Raw genomic sequence first — 21,877 nt, forward strand, 5'->3', positions numbered from 1 at the left:
CCCCCTCCCCCATTCTTTTTACAATAAACATTACCCAGCCTATCTCTGTACACAGATTATTTGCAAAGGGTTTGCGAAGGTTGCATATTCGCACGCAAATCCTCGTAAAGGGTGCGCGGGGTGTACGGATCTAAAGGTTGATTTAATCCAATGTATGAATAGATAATATAATTTTTCGTCAACCTACTTATAGATGTATAGAACGTAAATAGTAACGTTTGGGTTCAATTTTTCCCTTGACTGACAATCCCAAAGGAACTGAGTTTGTCTGCCACACACCCAAATTTTATAATCCTTATTTCTTTGCAACCTGATGATTCAAATCTTTGATTTTTCAAGCTTACGTTTTACTTTAGATTGACGTGTAATCACGCCTTTAACCCCTTTTGTCCCTTTAAAACACTGTTTAGAGGAGTGTATGTACTGTGTTTTAATGAAACCGAAGGATTAAATAAGTTTATTTGTAAGAAGACGGAAGTCCTTGCAAGGAGCGATGTAATTCAATTGTTCTCCGTAAACGTCCGATCTCTAGAATCGAATAAGGTGTTCATAGATTACACCAAGCTGATTTAGAAAGAGGGGGGGGGGGGGTTGCCTATATAACTTTGCTCTTTTATACTCAATACTCATGCTAAGATTCTATAAATAACATTACATAATTTTTAAGCTTAAACGCCATGACATACCCTGTTCATGAAATGAAACAACAGATCTGTGTACACACAAAAATAGTATTTTTTATCTAAAAGAAAAAATGGAAACTTTTATTGATAAGATGCGGATCGCCCTGGATTCGTAAAAGAAGTCTTATCAATTTATATTTGTGATTGTATTGAGTTTTATGGTTTATTGATAAGAGAATTGATGACGGCCTTATTTGTTTACACTGCACAAAAAGGATAAAATATTCTACTTTCATATTTATCTATCCATCATCTAAGCTTCTTTATTTTTATTAAACATTTATACCTTGAAATCATCTGTCAATTCTTTAAACCAAGCAACTATAGATATTTCTATCTATCTATTTCACAAAAGTAGGTTATCTCACCTCTATCTATTTATCTTGCTATTTATCTACCTATCTATCTGGCTATCTATCGCATAATCTATCTATCTTTCTATCTGTCTATCTATCTTTCTACGGACTGGGAACTAACTGTATCAAAAATTAATATTCTAAAAGATGAAAGTAATTAAACATGAGAGAAGCAATTTATGCAATAATTATCATTAATTAGTGTTCAAATTAGGAACTATAAGCTATACTACACTGGGCATATAATACGTACTTTTTATAAAAAAAATATGGAAATCATAAGATATGTAAAATGTAGTTGTATGATATTAATAATAATAATAATAATAATAATACCTCTGTGTCCAGGAGTTAGATGAGTTTGCTGAGAGTTCTCTTGTTAACGAGAGTCCCCTCTACTTTACCCGGACAAGAGGTCTCTTCCGAGAATGTTTTCCTGGCGAGAAATCTGAAGACCCGGAAAAGACCTCTGCACCTCTTGGTAAGCATTTTTGAGTAAATATTGACGAAATTTCATGCCAACTTTATAGTAAGAGAATGCGTGTCCGATTAACATCGGAACAATTTAACCCATACCTGTGTAACAATGAGGAAGATATAATTTTTTTCTATCTAAAAAGTGTTGAATTCTGTTAATGTCTTTATTTATCTCCGAAGCCGAAATGCATACTTTTAAAACGATACCAAAATAAAAAAGTCATTTTCAGAGAGACAAAACATATCTCATTCATCAGACGAAGACTAACATATTGATTTAGATTCACTCTGGACCGTAGTAAATTTTAATTCGAACAGGACCTGCCCAGTTCGTACCGGACTGCCATATTCTGTACAGTACGTCGCCCTAACCAGACTAACATACGACAGGGGTCAATTTTCTTGGCATAGTCCCGTCGGAGGGTTAACTTTGACAACCCCCATGGCGCGTTCAGACTTTTTAGAGTACCCGGCCTAATCCTAGGCCTATTTGACCGACCCCACTAGATTAGTTCACCGTGGATTACCACTATATTTAAGCAACCTTGACATAATTTGCTCTAAAAGAAAAATAAATAAATTAAGAATAGATATTGCAATAAACACAAATTAGATAATGAAAATATGAAACAAGTTTTTTAAGCAGAAGTACACATTATTTAGATTAAAAAACTTTTGATGAATGTAATATATACGTAAAGTAAGTTTTCATGTAATTTAATTGAAAATATCTGAAATATCTATATTAAGTATAATTCAAATATGTATATATGTACTGAAAATCAAATTGTAAATATAGCATTATTGATATTTTGGATCAAATTTTATAACAAATTTTGTTAAACGGATTGTAGAAATATTTACAAATTATTCTCTATTCACAATGGCATACTTAAATCTTATACTCTGATCACAGGGATATTCATTAATTTATGTTTCTAAAATTGATTACTTTAATTGTGGTTTCTCCATAAAATTGACTTGTTGGATATCTGCATGAGAAGGAATGGAGGACATTAAACACTTTTCCAATTTAAAAACAACTATATTTTCAACAATTTTGCTTAGATAAAGATTAGTAGTGCATCGACGTGATATAATGGAAGATTTAAAATCGCAACATCAGATGATCAGACCCTTAGAAAAAAAAACTTTTTAATTAATTTTCTGTCGCGCACCCTCCCATACATATAATTTGTATAAACATCAATTAATTTGCACAGAAGCAAGCATATTGCAAAATCTTCCTGAATTGAATCTACACCTGGGAACCATGATAAGAATATATTATGAGCACAAGGATTATTTTTTGTTGTACAAAATCTGTATGAATAGTACATGAGCTGTCATCTGTATTGTTATCAAATGTACACTGTATATATTTGTATATCGGTCAGGTGGAATTGTACTTCAGAAATATGACATTGTGTAATTGGAGGTTTTAGTTGTAATGTACAGTGTACATGGGACCTGTGGAAACGTACTCCAGAATTTTATTATATTATGTACAGAGCCCAAAACTTAAGACAGGGTATCGTTATTAAAACCAGTTCTAAAACCCCGGTTTTATGAACGGGGTTAAGGAGTTTTGTGAAAATAAATATTTTTGTTATGAAATATTATATAATTCAGTTTGTTTATAGTCTCCATTGTTTTCGAATCTCTTAAAAAAAAAATCTACACAAGTGTTAAGACCCCAAAAAGGAAACTCATGAGTTTCGTTCAACGATACTCTTTTAAATTTCAGGCTCAGGGGATCTGGTTGAAGTTGAACTGTACACGGGTCCTGTTGAAACGCAAAGTGAATAAATACTAAAGTGGGCCAAACTCATAGTTGGATGACGACATTTTATGTCCCAAGTATTTATAAATATGTATATATATATATATATATATATTGGTTTGTATACGGAGTGTACAGTACAACAGAAACTGGACTCCCTTTGTTTACAAACTGCACAGACTTAGAATTTGTATTTAACTTAAATATAAATTAACTTAAATTAAGATTTCAGAAGTGAATTTTAGCCATTTTACTGCACAATAAATGATTTCAGACAGCACAATAATGCCTGCAAGCATAATCTGTTAAACAAGGAATGCACAAGTTGTATTTTGACAGATTTAAAAGTGGTTAAGAACTAGACATAGTTTTAAAGATATTAAGAGAGGCGTATTCAGGTTTTTTTCCCAGGAAGGGCTTACAATTCTTCGTCTTTTTAGGGGGGGGGGAGGCCAAAACTCCCCCGAAAAGAATATATTTCACTAGTCCGAAAAATGAAGATCTTCGAAATATATCTCTTTTGGTCTTTACTTTTGTATTTTGACAGATTTAAGAGTGGTTGAGAACTAGACATAGTTTTAAAGATATATAAGGTTTTTTTCCAAGTAAGGGCTTACATTTCTTTTTCTTTTTGGGAGGGAGGAGGCCGACCCCCCCTCCCCCCCCCCAAAAAGCATATATTTCACTGATCAAGGAGGGGGATGAGCCCCCATAGCCCCCTCCCTTGAATACGCCTCTGGATGATAACATAGATCTGTTTTGAGAAATTTACAAACATATTTTAAACTGGAGTGAGATTTGAAAGAACAAAACTAAGCAGTTTTAAAGATAAATTCCTTAAGAATTAGAAGTGCCAGGCAAAATCAATGAATTGATTAAGCGACTAAATAGTATTTACATATAAATTACATAGAAACGTACAAAATTTTTTGACTTTAAATCGTGAAAACTTCGAAGTTATATCTGAAGACGACATTTACATGGGTCTTTTGTCTATTTTTTCTAGTCTTTACTTTCCAAACGAAATCTTTTCATGAAATTATTTCCAAACCAAATAAAACCTTATGGCCCAACCTGTCGTCGTTGCCTTAGTCTGTTCCACTTTAGTATTTATTCACTTTGGTTGAAACGTACTGCACAAATTGTATTATATTATGTACAGGAGATCTGGTTTAACTGTGCATGATTCCTGTAGAAACGTACTGTTAGAAATTGTATTATATTATGTACAGGTGATCTGGTTGAACTGTACATGAGTCCTGTGGAAACGTACTGCAGAAACCTGGATTACTATATTCCTGACGAGGGCAGATCTAAGGAATTAACTGGAGAAGAGATGGTCAGAATACGTGAGTATTTTTTTATTTTCAAACATTTTTTTTTTGTACAGGATCTGAAACTTATCCTCAAACTGCAGTTTTCTCATTCCTTTATCTGAAGGTGTAAACCTTTGATATTTCAAACTTTGATTCCTTTCTCTAGCCGAACCCATGGTTTTCAATATCTAAGGTCTACGACATTTAGTTCCTTTAAAAAAAAATGCTCCTGTTTTCCAACTAATCTTTTTTTTTGTTTTTAAGAATATTTATCTTTCAATTATTTTCTACAAAATATTTGTATTTTTTTTAAAATTATTTATAATAATATTTTAGATATGGGTCGTGCCATGATAGCTCTGTTTATCGTGGGATTCTTCTTCATCTGTGTCTCGTTTATTGCTGGAGCCAGAGGCTGCTGGAAGACCAGTCCCACTAATATCACAGCCTCTGCTGTACTCATGCTTGTTGCTTGTAAGTACATTTCATCTACTACATTTCAAAACTGTATTCGGTTGCAGTTTGCTTTTATTCAACTTTCCACGTTTTTTGGCATATATTTCACAAAGTGTAAAAATCTAAATGTTTATAATTTAGAATAAACAATTTTTAAATATGCTTATTTTTGAATTTAAAGTTAAAAAATTCTGAGACAAAATAGGACATAATCGATTTGACTACTTCGAACTGATGTAAATCGGACATGGCCATCTTTGTATGGAGGTTCACTTAAAAAATACGCTTACCATCCCTTTAACTACTCCGGACTGGGTATTGGGACTGGGATTGAGTAAATTTAGATATTGTTCTATAAATGTAAAAAATAAATACTGTCTTCTGTGCTCTTGGCAACTATTTTTCTTCATTGAACCTGAATGAAAAACCTTAAATCTTAAAATTTTCTTTATGGTACTCAAAGGAAAGTAATAATATTAAATCTTGAGGAAAATTCGAGAAATAAAGAAAGCAAATCAAAATTTAAATATTTTCCTGAAAACATTTAGAATATAAACAATTCTAACAAATTCAAAAGGAGGTGGAATGCGGAAATATGCATTGAATTTGATCAAGTGACTAAAACATGCATCACTTAGTTCTATCTGCAACTTGTATGTTCATGAATTTTTCTATTTCTTTTAAACTGTTCAATTTATCTCTGTGTTTGTTCAGGTATGTTCAGTGCTGCTGGTATGGGATTATGGCATGGAGTTGAACACTGGGAAATGAACAAGATCAATGTAGAGACAAACACTGAACTTTTCGTCAAGTCATGGCCGGAGGTAAATACATTTTTTTATAAACTTAAACTTTTGTAAACATTAGTTAAACACACACTTCAAAAGAGTGGTTATGTCCGATTCTTAAGGTACCCTGTAAAAACTGTATGAGATAATTAAGGTGAAATATATCTGGCCACTTTTCTATCTTTGCCTTCATGGTCTCGCAAGAGAAAACCAAATTCAAATTAATCAAAATTCTGGGAGATCAACAGAGATATCTCAGTCAGTCTTTATCTGACAAAAGTTTGAAGGGTACCGCTGTGATTCGGATATATCACTCCATGAAAGGAGCATGACTAAAATGTAAACGTTCAATCCCTTTAATTAAATTTTCTTCCATTTATCTCACCCCCCCCCCCCACCGTTTAGTGCTTTTTTGCATCCAATATATTTTTTTCCTCTATTATTTTTCCTCCCGGACCCAAATATCTTATTTTCTTTCAGTTCTCTTTTCTTAGGTACATTTCCCCCCTCCTCTGCTAAGTATTTAGTGCAAAACAATTTGTTTGAATAATAGATTTTATTTCCTCTTTAAATCCTAAATTGTAAAAGTTTTCATGAAAAACCTGGCAAAATGTTTACTCATTTATATTTATTTTTATTTCGGTCTGTCTGTACATATTTTTAGTATAACTTTCCCTCTGTTTGTTTCTGCTGAACTGAGAGATCATGGATCTTTTTTTTAATAGTCCTAAAAAAAGAATCTTTTACTGATGCATCAGATTTTGTCACTTTAAATTTTAGTATAGGAAGAATGAAAACTAAAAACTCATTAAAAAATGTCATAAGAAAAATTACAACATTAGTATTAACCCTCATCCGAGATCGTCAGTTTTCAATTTGGAATATGGAAATTCAAGGCCGTTTCCTTGCTTTTTCGTTGATGTAGAAATCCAACGTTTAGCTTTCTAGAAAAACTGTGTTCTAGGATTGTACATTTTTAGAAAAGAATTGTCATTGGAAATAACATGGACAAAATATTTTCTAAAGTAATCAAACATTGATGCTTCTTATCTTTCATGGGTTAATTTTGAAAATTGTTTAAAAGTATAAAAATCCCCCTGGAGTATTATCAATCTACTTTTAATTGTCTATACTTAGATACTAATTATATTACAATATAACAAATTAATGTATTACTTTACACTAATCAGATTAATAGAAAACTAATGTGTAGATATATATCTAAGAAGAAGGGTTAAAAAATACATTTTTCAAATGGTGGAAATTTTTCCAATTAAATACTTTTGAGGCTAAAAGTGGGACAAGTTAAGAAAGTAATTGTAATAGTGTGAGTTTATCATCATATCCAATTTATGAATTTTGGTTTTTAACTTAATCGAAAAGGAATAATTCAAAAGAAATATAGAACATTTAATAAAATGAAAGAAATAGATAAAAACTTGATCTATACAAAGGATAGAACTAATTTACAGAGTACAGTTTATTCTTAGTCTTATCCTTTTTCTAGGGATCTTCACAACTTTATTTGTAACGATCGGCACAGTTCCGTTTGTAGGAATTGCCACAATTTTGTTTGTAGGGATTGCCACAGTTTCGTCTGTAGAGAAAGGCACAGTTCCTTCTGTAGGGATCGTCAGAGTTTTGTCTGTAAAGAAAGGCAGAGTTCCCTCTGTAGGAATCGTCAGAGTTCCGTCTGTTTGAAATCGGCACAGTGCCATTTTTATGTATCATCACAGTTCCGTCAACGAACGGAAGTTTTTGAAAATTGCGGAAAACACCGTTAACGGAAAACACGAACTGATAATTGAACCAAACGGTTATGTATTCGTTAGAACGTACCAACGTGCTCATCCGTAAATTTGTTTAATACAGATTTACAAGATTATATGAATTTTGCAACTATTTTCCCCCTTGCCAATTTGCTGCAAAACTTAGCGGATACTTTCAACATTATTAAAGTAATAAAAATTGCACGGACGAATAAATGTGAAACGATTAGAAACTTGCCTGGATAGTTGAAAACCAGATTATTAGATAAAATTCAAGAATCAGTAGAGGGATGTGGTCGCGTTTGGGAGAGTACACCTCGTAAACAATGCCGTCTCCTCTTTTATTCGAGTAATTTTGTTATTCTTTTATCGCCATGACATTTAATCACAAAAGAGTAAATTTTGATTAACCTCTAAATCTTGAACAATATTTATGATATAGGGATATTTCCTTATTTTAAATAATACAGAGGGTTACCAAAATATATAATTTTTTAATGACGACCTAGCAAACACGAACATCAAGTTTATGAAGTACTAAAAAATCTCAAAAATCTTTAAATCCTAACATTCAAGATTCTAGGTTTTTTAACTCTACATCACCCCCCCCCCCCCTACACCAACCAACAACAACCCTCCTTTTCATTTCGTTTCCGGATTCAGCAAAAATTTATTAAAAAAAAAAAAAAATTCTTTTATTTCTTCACAAGTCGTTCAAATATATTTTCAAATAAATAAACTCTGAAGCGTAAATCGTAAACAATGGAAAAATAAAACAATCAATTCTGAATAATTCTTTTAGTTTTAGATTTAAAAACTTCAATCTTTTTATGGCAGAAAAAGAAAACCCCGACCCATATAACGCCTCTTAATGCTACATTGGATCAAAAAAAGAAGAGGGTCGGGGGTATTTTTTTTTGTAAAATGTATTGTCTTTTGTTGTTGTACTTGAAGCCGTATATTACCTTGTCTAGCATATCATTTCCAAGAATACAAGTTAGGAAATTTCTAAATTTAAATTTCATAGTTTTAAAACACCCCCCCCCCCCATCACAGTTAATTCTTAATTCTAAATCAATTCTTTATTCAAAAATTTATTTTATTTTTTAAGCACCTTTTATAAAAGGTACTAAGTACAGACTACAGAGAGCCCCATCAAATATTGTAATTTTTATACTTTTCTGGATCCTCTTATAGTTCCAATGAAACTACATAACAATACTGAGAATTTTTGTGTGCATACGTTTTGTTTTTCGATATTTTTTTTTTTAATGAATAATTGAACTTCAATTTTGATTCAAGAAAGGACATTTAACAATGTTTTTAAATGTCTCTAATCCTTTATAATAGGTAATTGTTTATTTATATTAACCTCGTGAGAAATATCCTCGCAAGTCATAAGCTATCTGACAATTCTAACCTCTACTTAAAAGGATTGGTTTCATCATCACGATTTCAAAACTTTCAATCTTTTTTAGATGAGCACTTATTAATAGGATTTAATAATCAATACTTCACATTTAACAAAAATTTTATTTGTTTCTTTATTATTGTTTATTTTTAGAAACTTCGTGAGAAGACTGAGTTTAAGTACGACTGGTCCTATATTGTATCATGGATCGGAGTAGGACTTGAGCTACTTTCTGCTATTCTTTTCAGGTACTGTACCCCCTCACCAACCGAATCTCTGTAAGAAAGTCCCGGGAAAAAAGTTTCTGGAAAAATAACCTGGAAATAAAATCTTTGGAAAAAAGTCCGAATATTCTTGGAAAAAGTCCTTGGAAAAATGTCACGGGAAATAAAGTCCTGTGTTTTGGATTCCTGGGACTGTTTTTTCCTAAAATAGTATGGGGGCTGCCAATAAAGTATCAGGAAATAAGATCTTAGGAAAAAAAGTCCTGAAGAAAATAAATCCGAGGAAAAGAAAAACCTAGAAAAAAAGTCATAAGTCCTGGGAAATTTGAACTCAGGAAAAAAGTCCTAAGAAAAGTTGTGTATAAAATCCCCTGTACAAGTGTACTATATACATCATATACAGGGATAGTTCTATATTCTTAAGTAATATGAAAAAGAAAATGCTAACTAAACTAAACTCTTCTGAGAGGTTTTCAAAAAAAGGACTTTTTTCCATGTGCAATTTGGAAAATGAGGTTAAGTCTGAGAAGTTTTCAAAAAGGATGTTTACAACCAGGACTTTTTTTCCATCATGAATCATGGATTGTCAGTTGTTAGAGGACTATTTTTCCGAGGACTTTTTTTGAACATCATACTGGAGCCAGAAAAAAAGTCCTAGAAAATAAAGTCTCGAATTGGAAGGACTTTATTTCCGGAGACTTTTTTAAAACAGGAATTTTTTCCACATGACTTTTTTATTGTGAAATTTTAGGACTTTTCTTCCGGAAACTTTTTTCCCAGGACTTTTTTGGTGGTTACCTCACCAACCCCCTCCCTAACCTTCTTCCAAAACACAACCCCCTTGCAGCTAATCAGTTTTGCAAATTTCAGCACAATTTCGATATTGCTGTTCCATCAAAATTGGTGAAAGAATCCATTTTTTGTAAAGTATTGATAAAAAAATCAGTTTTTGATCTCCACCCCCCCCCCCTCCCCCCTATTAAAGAAATTCTAATTTATTTTGGTTTTATTTATTTCTTAATCTACTGCAAGATCGGCTAATGCTTTGAGAGGGATTACATCGTTTAACCAGATTCATTCAGAAGGAAATTAGATTTTCAACATTGAAAGAATTTGTTTGAAACTTATCTTAAAACTAGCCCAACTTTCTTTAAGAAATATGCGTCATGGATATTGGATGGTTTAATATGCGTCATGGATATTGGATGGTTTAATATGCGTCATGGATATTGGATGGTTTAATATGCGTCATGGATATTGGATGGTTTAATATGTTAACATTTTTGATGAAGATATCTTTCCAGTGATGGTAGCATTAAGTTGTGGTTGATTTTGTTGTGGTTGATATTGATGTGGTTGATATTGAGATCGTTGATATTCATATGTTTGATGTTAATGTGGTTAATATTTTTATGGTTGATATTGAAGTGTTTGATATTGACGAGGTTAATATTGATGGGGTTATTATTGTTGTGGTTGATATTCATGTGTTTAATATTGATGTGGTTGATAAAGATGTTGATGTTTAGCCTGGCCGCTGTCTGTATTAGAACCGACAAAGAACGAGAAGAGGCGATGAATATGCAATATCTTATGCCAGGTATTATTGTTGTTATTATTATTATGAATATTATTTTATTATTATAATTATTATTATTATTATTATTATTATTATTATTATTATTATTGTTATTATTATTATTATTATTATTACTATTATTATTATTATTATTATTATTGATATTTGTTTTATTATTTTTATTTCAGTGTATCAGCAGAAGCAACATCAACAGCAATATGGACCTTATGGATACGCAGCCTACCCTGGTCCTTACTACGGGTCCCAATATGGTCCATACTAAATCTATTAGTCTATTCTAAGGATTTAAATGTGGTCCATACAAAGTGCTATGGTCCAAATCAAGATGCTCTATTTTATGGTTCTATATATGGTCCATAGTAAGATGTTTGGTCCATATTAATAATTTTTATACTAATCAATATGGTCCAATATAAGGGTCTTGAAATGGTTCATAACTGGCTTCATGTTCCTTTTAATGGTTTTAACAAATAGTCCATAAAAAGGGTCGATTCTCGAAAAACCTAATTTTAGATGGTTCCTTTTACTGATTCATGTATGGTCCATTAAAACATTTAGGTCATATGAAGGATCCTAATATGGACCATACAAGCCAAGATGGTCCATGATCAAAAGAATGTTTTAGTTTAGGTCCATACTAAACCTCAAATACATAGTACTTTATATACTTCGGAATCAAGTTGATAAGTACATATAAGTCCAAGTATTATCCATAGAAAACTGTTTTTGTTTTTTATGTACAGTATTGTCGTACAGTAAACTGTAAAGTGTACGTCAAAATAAAACTCTGTGTGCAGTCAAAAAAAAAACTTTTTCGTCAAGAAATATTTATCCAAAATAAGCTCTGATGATTCATGTGTACTATGATGTATTTTAAATAAATTGAATGTAAATAATCTAAGTTTGTTTACGTTTATTCCCACAAACTGCAGTACAATCTTTATACCATCTTTGAATACTTCTAGCGATATTATTTCTTGACTGAACTAAGCTGTAAAAACAACACAGTCAAATGTAAATAAATAAAAAATGTAACTAATAGCTCCCTTCAATTTTGCCAAATTTTCTTAAATTATCTTCAAATTATTTTCAAAATTTCGATTTTTTCACCCGAATTAAATTATCTTATTTTCGTCTGACTAAAATTCATTAAATTCTAAGATTAAAATCGACCGAACAAGAAAATACTAGTTAGCTCTGGAAAAAAAAATCATAAAAGACGTCTAGAAAATAAAATCCCTGTATTAAAAATAATGTACAAACTGTGCTCAATTCTATATAAAACAAAAGAAGAACGGAATCATGTAAAATGGTTTATCGCAATCTATTCAAGTTTACTAAAATTTTAAGGACAGTTTAACGGTTTAGAGCAAAGATGGGATTGAAATAACTTTGTAGGGTTGATTGTTGATTGAGGGATTACAAGTATTCTTTAAGCTTACCTCTGAATAGAAAATACTGGTTTATTTTAACAAGTCAAAAGTTTGAACCTGATTAGAAAATGTTGCTCCTAACCGTTAAACTATCCTTATTTTTATTAATATATTTGTAACACTGAGTAACACATTAAGAAAGTTAAAATGTTTCGAGCCAACGATCTAGCTTTGAGGTGCTCATTTTTATACTGGTTGCTATAAAATATTTTTGTTATTCTATGTTCTTAAATTACTCAACACTCTTCCAATCAAATTTCTCCTGTATCTCTTGTAAATAAATATTATTGTAATGTAATATTTGCTTCATTATTAATAAATGATGAAAAAATGTAACATTATTAAAGAGGACAAAGCATAGAGAATGTCACAGTGATCCGAAGTTTGAAAGCTGTGACAATGAAACCGATGAGAATTTTACCAATTACATTTAAAAAACTAAAGCTAAATCCAAGTGCTTAATAGTTTTTAATGTGCTGTTTAGGTTTTAATTAAGGTGTATAATTTCAAGTAATCATAATATTTTCTAAAACGTTTAAATGTTTAAAATACACGCATCGAAGAGAATTTATTTGTTGAGTTTTTTGTTTAATAATTATTTTATAGTTAAACTTTAATAAATACACAAGAAGATCTATTTTTGCATGAGAGTTTGCAACCTTCGGACCACTGTACAATCACTCTGCAATTTTTTGTCCGTTTCTAGAACTGCCAAAACTTAACATTTTCCTTATTTGAGACTTGAAAGGAATGTAACACATAAAATGGTGCAGTGGTATATTGCATGACAAACCATAATATAAGATAAAGTAAATAATATAAAGATTTGCATACAACACGTCTCGGAAGTCGGAATGACGTATAAAACTTATTCTAAGAATATTTTTGTGAATTGTCCATATTGGCTAAAAGGTTTCACTCTAGCAGATAAAAAAACTCGGGTTTACAATTTAATCTCGAGATTTTTGTATCCTCATCAGTCCTCTTTACTCAACGAACGATTTTACTGAACGTTCGTTCAGTGAGAAAACAAACGAAATAGATGAAAATTAACGATAATTTTGAGAACGAACGAGATCAATTCTTTTTTAAATTATTTAAAAAATTAACGTAATGGGCTGTTCATGAACGATGAACAAACATAATGAAAAAAGCTGAACGCGCCCATCTATAACTGGGCATAATGGAAGTCCAATAAACATGGGATTTCAGTGAAGACATTCTGGTAGTCTTTTATATTCGATTTCCCTGCATAGACTAAACACTAACCAGTTCAAGATGGGTTCGGTTTCTTGAATTTGAATTAAATTTTGGTTATTCAAACATCTTTAAATTTACGGAGTTTTTATACTTATTAATTTAAAACACTTCCGCCGACAAAAATTATAAAAAGAAAAAAAAGAAAATTTGATGTTTGACGTGTCAAATTGTGATTTGTTAATTCATCGTGACGAGATGAGTCTTTCAAAATGTGGTCCACCGATTTTAAAATTCTCAGAAAACCCCGGATCAGACCTAAAAATGGTTTTTACTATTTAGGTGTGATTCCTAAACAGTGCTTGGTTTAGGAGGATTTATTAATTGTCAAAGACAACGTCCTGATCACATTTTAATTTTTCCCGATCTTTAAAGTTAATCCATAGTTTTAAAACTGTGTACAGTACTTAGTTTTGAATTTTGTCCTCAGTTTTAAGGAAATAACTACAATCTTTTAAAAAAAATGTTTATTTCTTTTTTCATCACAATTTTTGAAAAATTCTAAGAAGGGTTGAATAATTACAATAAACATGACATTCATAAAAGATATGTTTGGCATAAAATGTACTGCAGATCACACCTTTACATTGTTGGTGGAAGGATTGTAAACAATAAAAAGCTGTGTACAGCTGAGTATAGGATACAGCCAGACCTAGCAGAGGATTTCAGTATGTGAACTATGGTAAAGTGTTTCGGTTCGGTTCGTTTTTATGAAATTTTATTAAAATATTTCAAAAGTCTATTCTGTTAAGTTTGCTTTTTTAAAATTTGCAATATTTTTATCCTAAATAAAGGAAAAGGGAAGAAAAAATGATGGTTTTTGCTTCGTTTTTTTGCATATAATTTCTCTCAGGGTCAATATTTGGCAAGACAAAACAAATAATTTTTTAAACATTTGGTGTTCTTACACTTTACCAAATTTTGAAACCGCCATCTGTAAAGGTTGTCCACTGAATCTATACAAAACAACTTAAAATTTCAGACATTTTGGATTTAAATATATCTTTAGATTTGCGTTTTGTTGATATCCCTGTTGGGTTTACTTAAAGATTAGGACACGCAACCCCCCAACCCCTGACCCACATGCCTCCAATAAATTTTTTGTTATAATGGCAGACTTGACAAATATGCATTTTGATAAAGGTTTCAGGTTCAAACTTTAGAATCTGCAAAAAATCTAAATATTTTCTTGGAGATATCCACTATCCAGTTTCATTGGAAAAAAATATTTCCAATAAAAATGTCCAAATCATGATAAATTACAACTTTCAGGATCTAAAAACCATGAAATACTGAATATGTACAAATTCACTTTGAAAGAGTTTCTTCAAAAAAAAGTTTAGAAAGAAATAAGAGTTTTTGTCTTTGCAACCCAATTGCGTAGACTTTAGATATTTAAAACTATGAATTCTGTCAGATTAAATAATCTATGTTTGGAATATCAAAGGTTTACAACATTAGTTTTCAAAGATATGGGGATTCGGAAATTGGAGTTTGTGGCAACTACTCAAAAGGTTTTCCTAGTAATTATAATTGCATGAAAAACACGATCAATTTATTTATGTTGTATATTGTATACTGTATCAGATCAGTTTATAGGTTTATAGGATCTTAGGCTCTTTGATTAAGCAGAATTCATAGTTAAAATATCAAAGATCTAAGACATAAGGTTGCAAAGATATACGGATTAGGAAATCAGATTGTGAGGCAAACACAGTTTCTTAAAAAGAATTTGAAAAAAATCATAAACACATATTTTTTATTAGTTTCTATTATAAAATATAAATAACTAGTAAATTGAAAGTCTATTATTATCATTAAATGTATATGAATTGTAATAATAAATCTTTCTGATTTGTAATTATATATGTTACACTGTACTGTAAAGATACACATATATATATGTACAGAGCACATCGAAATATATCTATTTATTGTACAAGAATATAAAGGGTTACCCATAAAGGACGAGACTTCAGAGACGACTGTACAGAATTTACACTGTCTATTTCCTTATAATTATTATTCTCTGCAATCGTAAACTTGTTTCTTTCATTGCCTAATCATTGATTTAGCCATTAGAAGTCTGTATTCACAGAAGAAGACTTAATTTAAGCTTGGAATCGTCAGGTTTAAAGAATTCAGGTCGTATTTACAATCTCATCCTTTGTTGATAACCCTGCATGTATATAATACTTTCAAGGGCTTCAAAATTAAACACAAAATTACATTTTATTGGTTTATTTAAAAGGACAAACGTAGGACAAAAAACGAGATATCAATATTTTATTTGCAGGGGTAAAAATCTCTGTACCGTACGGACTTATAAGGAGCTAGAGAAAACTGTACAGACTACAGGGTTACCCACAAAGAATGCAACTCTAATGACGACCTTAAACTCTTTTAAATTAACTTTCTAGAGGTTGAGATAGGTTTTTAATCTTAAAATAGTTTTCAATTGTTACATCAGATGATTTACAGCTACTGAGAACCATGAATTTATAAAAGAAAGCCAAATACATTCTATGTAGTCGTCTAAAAAGTCTCATTTTGTTATGGTAACCCTGTATATTAGACAAAATAGAAAAGTATGCCCAATTAAACAGTCTCCTCTTAGCAAGATTATGGTAATTGTGGTCCTTGGGTCTACCATTGTAAATAAATATTTTACAATGGTAGAATGTTTTCTTGTCCTACGTTAGTCCTTGTCCTAAGTTTGTAAAGCTACTGGTATGTTTGTCCTGTCAATATATTATACTGTTATTATAGTTGATACATGGTGACCCAATAAATATGGAAATAAATTAACATAATCTAAATCCTTTTTGTTCGACGCGGCATTATATCACAATATCCCAGTTAATACACTTTATGTTTAAGACAACTAGTCTCAGGATTTCCAAAATGAGGTCTTTTATTTTTGAACCTTCAAGTTAATTAAGTTATTTTGAACTTTTCCAGATTGCCATTTAGCTAATAACAGAAAAATTGTTTAAATGTTAATATCACCGTCATTTTAAAGATGCAAAAAAGGAAGACACCACTTTCGGAAATTCTCATACAAGCATGTTTTGATACACTCATTTTGTCATACCAAATATCGGAAAAAAAGTCGAGTCTTTACATACTTTCATGTTAAATGGGTCACCCTGTATAATCTATCAATCAATTGCCAAGTATTAAATCCAAAACCTTTTTAAGGACAATGATAATCTTTAGATAAACATATATATATATATATATAGAAAATAAAAGGGTTAAATACATTTTTACAACGTTTGTCAAATACTCTTAAAATAACATTTTCTTTTTTAGTAAAACGGGTTAAAATTAGACAAGTATTAATCCTTCTTGGTTTAAACTGGTTTAAATAAGTTTTGGATTGAATAAGCTAAATGAAAGCTGATCCACTATAGACACTCTGCTCAATTCAGCCCTAAAATCATGAAAATAATTATTTTTAAAACTAGATTTCCAGGGCGCTTCGCGCATGTCTTCGATCTTAACTTTTAATTGTTGCTCTATCTACTGCACTTCATGTAGAATTGAAAAATGGTTTGAGTTGTGCTTTTTTGCCTGACGCCCTAAATGTATCATTTAAAAAAGTAGTTTTGCCAGGAAGAGTCAAATGTGGTGGACTGGAAGGGGAAATAGTGGTGACTTATGGCTGCCGGAAGAGAAAAAAGCTAATTTGTGGCACGAAAGGGGAAATAGTAGTGGCTCATGGCCGCCTGCCTTCCCCCTCGTTTTAATGGATTTCATGATTATAATATCACCTATGATGTCTCTAAAAAATGCTAATTTACCCCTCCCCCATTCCCCATTCCTCTCCCCAATCTTTTCAGGGGGATTTTCTCGTTTTCCCAAGCCCTTAAGGCGCTTGTTCTGTATTTTAAATGCTGCTTTCATGTAACATTTTTCCAAAATATAGTGCAGAATAATACAACCTACTACCCCCTGTTTTGAAAAGAAAAGTCCCATTTCCAACCAAAAAAATGTGTCTATTCTAATTCATCCCCTTTCCCATATGCTTGATCAGACTAAGCTCTAGGTTACCGTTGTGAATCGAGCATTGCCATCATAATATGAAGGGTCACTTGAAATTACATATACACTATGTACAGTATACATTCCCTTACAGAAAAATAAAATAATCCCAGGATTGTTGTACTCTAAGGCTAAACTACCAGGGAGTAAGAAATAGAAGGGAGATATAACAGACGCAGTTCGCCCTACCGTATGATTATACATGCTTTGCAGACGGGCAATGCATATGAATAAGAAATATTTGTCTTATGTACATTTACTGCGTATACAATAACCTATTCTGAATATTTCATATACAAATGGAACTCCCGTCTGCAAAGCATGTATGATCATATGGTAGGGCGAACCGCGTCAGTTATATCTCCCTTCTATTCCTTACTCCTTGTAAACTACTCAGCAAAACAAACGTTGCCTAGAAAATTGAAAATAAATCTTGGTAAACATGTATTTTATTCATCGTCAATATTTATTCTTGGATCAAAAGAGAATCTCAGATCTTGAAAACATGAAAAACAACTCTAAGAAATGGATTTAAAAATCCATTCAAATATTTTTGGCTTATTCAGCATTTGTTTAAATGACTCTGGTTTAACTGGTTTAAATTTCTTATTTTTTAAAGCTATTACAAAACAATTTCTTACTCTGTATAAAAGGAATTTGTTATGTGCAGGGTCGGATACAGACTGATTAGAATTTAATGATTAAGAAAAATCAAAAATAGCTGTCAAAAAAATACCAATTAAGGGGAAACCTTGTATAAGATGTTTAGGTTGACAGAGGTCTAAATGTGGAGACCCCAGACTTTTCAGCGGAGACCCGAGGCTTTTCAGCGGAGACCCGAGGCTTTTCAGGGGAGACCCGAGGCTTTTCAGCGGAGACTTTTCAATGGGGACAAAGATGCTTTGGCTCTTCAATTAAAAGGTTGGCTTTCCCAATGAAAAGCTCAGGCACCCAAAAAAAATGTAAGTGTCTCTGATGAAAAGCTTGGGGTCTCCGATTAAAACTTTGGGGTTTCTGATGGTTCTCCGACAGGGGCGGATACAGGGGGGGGGGCGGCAGGACCATTGCACCCGAGATTTCAGAATAAATTCTCAATATCATTTAAGGGAAAGAAAACTTAGTGCAAAACAGAAAAAAAATATCTATCTTAAACAAAATTTTCGCCTGCGGCACGTCTTTTTGTTTCTAAATCTGGATTTTTTTGTTCCAAAATAAATCTAGCCCCATCCTCACTTTAATCCTGTATCCGCCCCTGTTCTCCGGTGACAGGGGGTCTCTAATAGTACTCCAATGATAATTATTTTTTCCCCCTGAATTCCTTATCCCGGGATTAAAAAATCAAAAGTTTTGATCTCTGTCCCTCTAAAGTACACAATACACTACAAAATCTTATTTATACCTGATAATTTCCTTCCCTCGTTGTTCCATAATATTGGTAACACTCTCCTGGATCATACCCATCAATACCTGGACAATACATAAATAAGGATCTACACTGCAAATGGAGATGGGCGAGTTCGCTTTAAAAAAATGTTTATCTTTCACAAACGACCCATTTCGTTCGGTATATTTTCAGTCATTCAGAAAACAAATTGAAATCGTTTATTTTCAGAACCATCGTTCATTTTCCATCTATTTCGTTCGTTTTCAAATTGTATGTTCTTTAACTTTTCTGAACGAACAGATATAAACGATATAACTAGATGGGGATCGAAGAAATTCTTACAATGTGTTTCGCCAAAAGAAATTTCTATAGCATATTAATCTCCCCAGAAGAGGATTATTCATTTGATGTACTGTACTGCTTGCCGTCCCGAGTGGTCTGTCTAAATTGGTATAGTTGGATAACATTGGTACAGTACTTTTAATGAACCTGTCGAGTGATTGGTTAAAGACAAAAACTTTTCTATAATCTGAACTACTGTTAAGTCACCAAACGCTCTTGTTGGGCAGTGGCAGGGGGGATGATATTTTCCTACCAGTGCGCTCAGTTAGCTGTACAGTACACTTACAACTGCAGTTTACTGATATTGATATACTATAGGTTAGGACAGAATCTACTTACAATAAACAAATATACAGTACGCTCTCGTTACAGTTCATGGCCTGGCCTATACAATTAGTAAAGGATAAGCGTACATCATCACTCTATACACTATAAACTCGTTGGCAGTGGGCACCCTTTCACCCTTGGTGGTGTCTTCTGGGACCGAATCTAATGAATTTAAGCTAGGTTGCTCAACAACATGACAACGTGGAAGTTAGAATCTCCAATTTAAGATACGTGGTTGAACCATCCCCAGACCTCGCTCAAATTCATTAAATGCGGTCCATGGGTTACTGGCCAACAGTAGAACTATTTTTTTCTATAGATAAGGGTAACCAGTTTGAAAAACTTGATCCTGAAAAGTCAAATGCAAAATCTTCTTTGCATTTATACATTGCTATTTTAAAAGGACAACGTCCAAAAATACACTTATTGCAAAAATTACAAAACAAGCGAAGTTTACCTTTTTGCCAACCCAGTTGAGGGGGCCCAGACCATTCAAACCAACACTCAAACCCTCCATCTGCTTCACAGAGTATTCTACAACATGTACACTGTTACACTGTACAGTATTAAGGGTGATCGATTTTAAGAAGATAATCCCCCACAAGAGGTCGGTAGTGAACATATTAAATATTCTTTATCCAAATTTTAGCCTTCTAAGTTGAAAAACTTGTCCAATGGACCAAACAACGAAACTATTTTTTTTTAATTTCACTTAATACATGATAATACATCTTGGAAATTCTATGCTGAATTAAGATTTGAAATCAATTTAAAAGAATATTAAAATTGAAAAAGATTAGGGAATATAGAAAAAACCAAAGTTGAATTCAGCAAAACTTACCAAGACAAAACATTAAATTTTCTCCAACTAAATCTTTTTTGTGTATGGAATTATTTTAAATTTAGATTTTTGGCCATCGGAAAAAGTTATTTAACTTAAAAGACTAAAATTTCTAATATTTCAAGAATTTTTTATCCAATAGAATTTAAAGTTTGGAATATCTAAAGTTTACGACTTTGGTTGAAAAGATATAGGGGTGAGAAAATCAGAGTATGTTGAACGAACATTTATACAACGTTCTATGGTTTGTTGGGGAGAGCTGACAAACTGTAAATATATCTGATATTAAATGAGCACATTTACAATGTAAAGAAAGATATATTATTTACAATGTATTTGTATTCATCCATTCTCATTTTCATGTTTAATGTCCACACTCCACAGACAGTGTGTTTTTCTCATAGATTGATAACAACACAGGCATAAAACTAGAGGCAGAGACCCAAAGGAGATACACGCATGCGGCGTAGAAAGGGCTCGCTCTATGTAATTTGACGCAGCGTTATCCTTCTGCCTCAGGGTTATTGTTAAAGAAAAACCTCTTAATTTTGAAAAGACGACATCTAGCGTTCTATCTGCATTGTTATTAACCTATGGCTTTTCTTTATAAGAGTAAAAACTAAGTATTTTAAATAAAAAGCTTAGTTAACAAACAATATTCCTTCGGTCTTTTAGAATTTGGAAATTTAGACACATTTTGTATTGTTTTCATTTACCTCTTGAGTTCAGAGTATAATTGTTAAACGAAAGGTATTTGCCATTCTATGTTGCGCGCGCATGCCCCGTAAAATTCCAAAACAAAGAGAGGGGGATTGAATTTTGTAGATCCAGAAAGATAATATCTGTGGGATGCCTGCGTAGAGACTGGAAGCTGGTGGGGTCTTAAATGTAAGACATGTGGCCGCAGCGCTCGGCCCCATAGCCTGTCCTAGCCGTAGCGTTCGGCCCAGAAAGTGTCTTATCCTAACCTAACCCTAAATAAATACTAATTTCTGGATCTACAAAATTCAATCCCCCTCTCTCTGTTTTGAAATTTTACGGGGCATGTGCGCGCAACATAGAATGGCAACTCCCTAAACGAAATTCCTGACTCATGAGTTTCTTTTTTTGGGGTTTTTATATTTGCGCAGATTTTAATTTGAGAAAAATTATAAAAGAAAGAGAGAATATTAAGAAACCAAATTAAATAATATTTCTTGACAAAAATATTAATTTCTACAAAACCGCCTTTCAAGAAACTATAGATTTCCGATACTGGACATCATGACATCAGGACGTTACTCTGTTTGAAATTTCGGACCATCAGAGACGTTAACAGTATTGGGCCTAGGCCATCTTCTATTATGTACTTTGCCTCTAAAAACATTCAATAATTATGGGAGG

General features: G+C 32.1%; 2 protein-coding genes across 2 annotated transcripts in view; one reads left to right on the top strand and one right to left on the bottom strand.

The window, feature by feature from the left end:
* Nucleotides 1-11,882, top strand: part of LOC111712242 (uncharacterized) — a 14,313-nt gene extending 2,431 nt beyond the window's left edge. The window contains exons 2-8 of the mRNA XM_023486811.1: nt 1,388-1,520; nt 4,532-4,648; nt 4,952-5,089; nt 5,786-5,895; nt 9,193-9,287; nt 10,793-10,863; nt 11,031-11,882. Of these exons, the coding sequence (XP_023342579.1) occupies nt 1,388-1,520; nt 4,532-4,648; nt 4,952-5,089; nt 5,786-5,895; nt 9,193-9,287; nt 10,793-10,863; nt 11,031-11,125 (759 nt within the window). The 3' untranslated portion in view covers nt 11,126-11,882. The remainder of the gene's footprint in view (nt 1-1,387; nt 1,521-4,531; nt 4,649-4,951; nt 5,090-5,785; nt 5,896-9,192; nt 9,288-10,792; nt 10,864-11,030) is intronic.
* A 3,099-nt stretch (nt 11,883-14,981) lies between these two features.
* The window catches only part of LOC111712245 (uncharacterized), a gene marked incomplete at its 5' end in the record, with an annotated part of 10,630 nt that continues 3,734 nt past the window's right edge, over nt 14,982-21,877 (bottom strand). Inside the window, 3 exon segments of the mRNA XM_023486813.1 lie at nt 14,982-16,989; nt 19,000-19,067; nt 20,111-20,187. Coding sequence (XP_023342581.1) covers nt 16,920-16,989; nt 19,000-19,067; nt 20,111-20,187 — 215 coding nt within the window.

This window comes from Eurytemora carolleeae, unplaced genomic scaffold (assembly GCF_000591075.1).
Source record: "Eurytemora carolleeae unplaced genomic scaffold, Eaff_2.0 scaffold1235, whole genome shotgun sequence".
NCBI classification, from domain to species: domain Eukaryota; kingdom Metazoa; phylum Arthropoda; class Copepoda; order Calanoida; family Temoridae; genus Eurytemora; species Eurytemora carolleeae.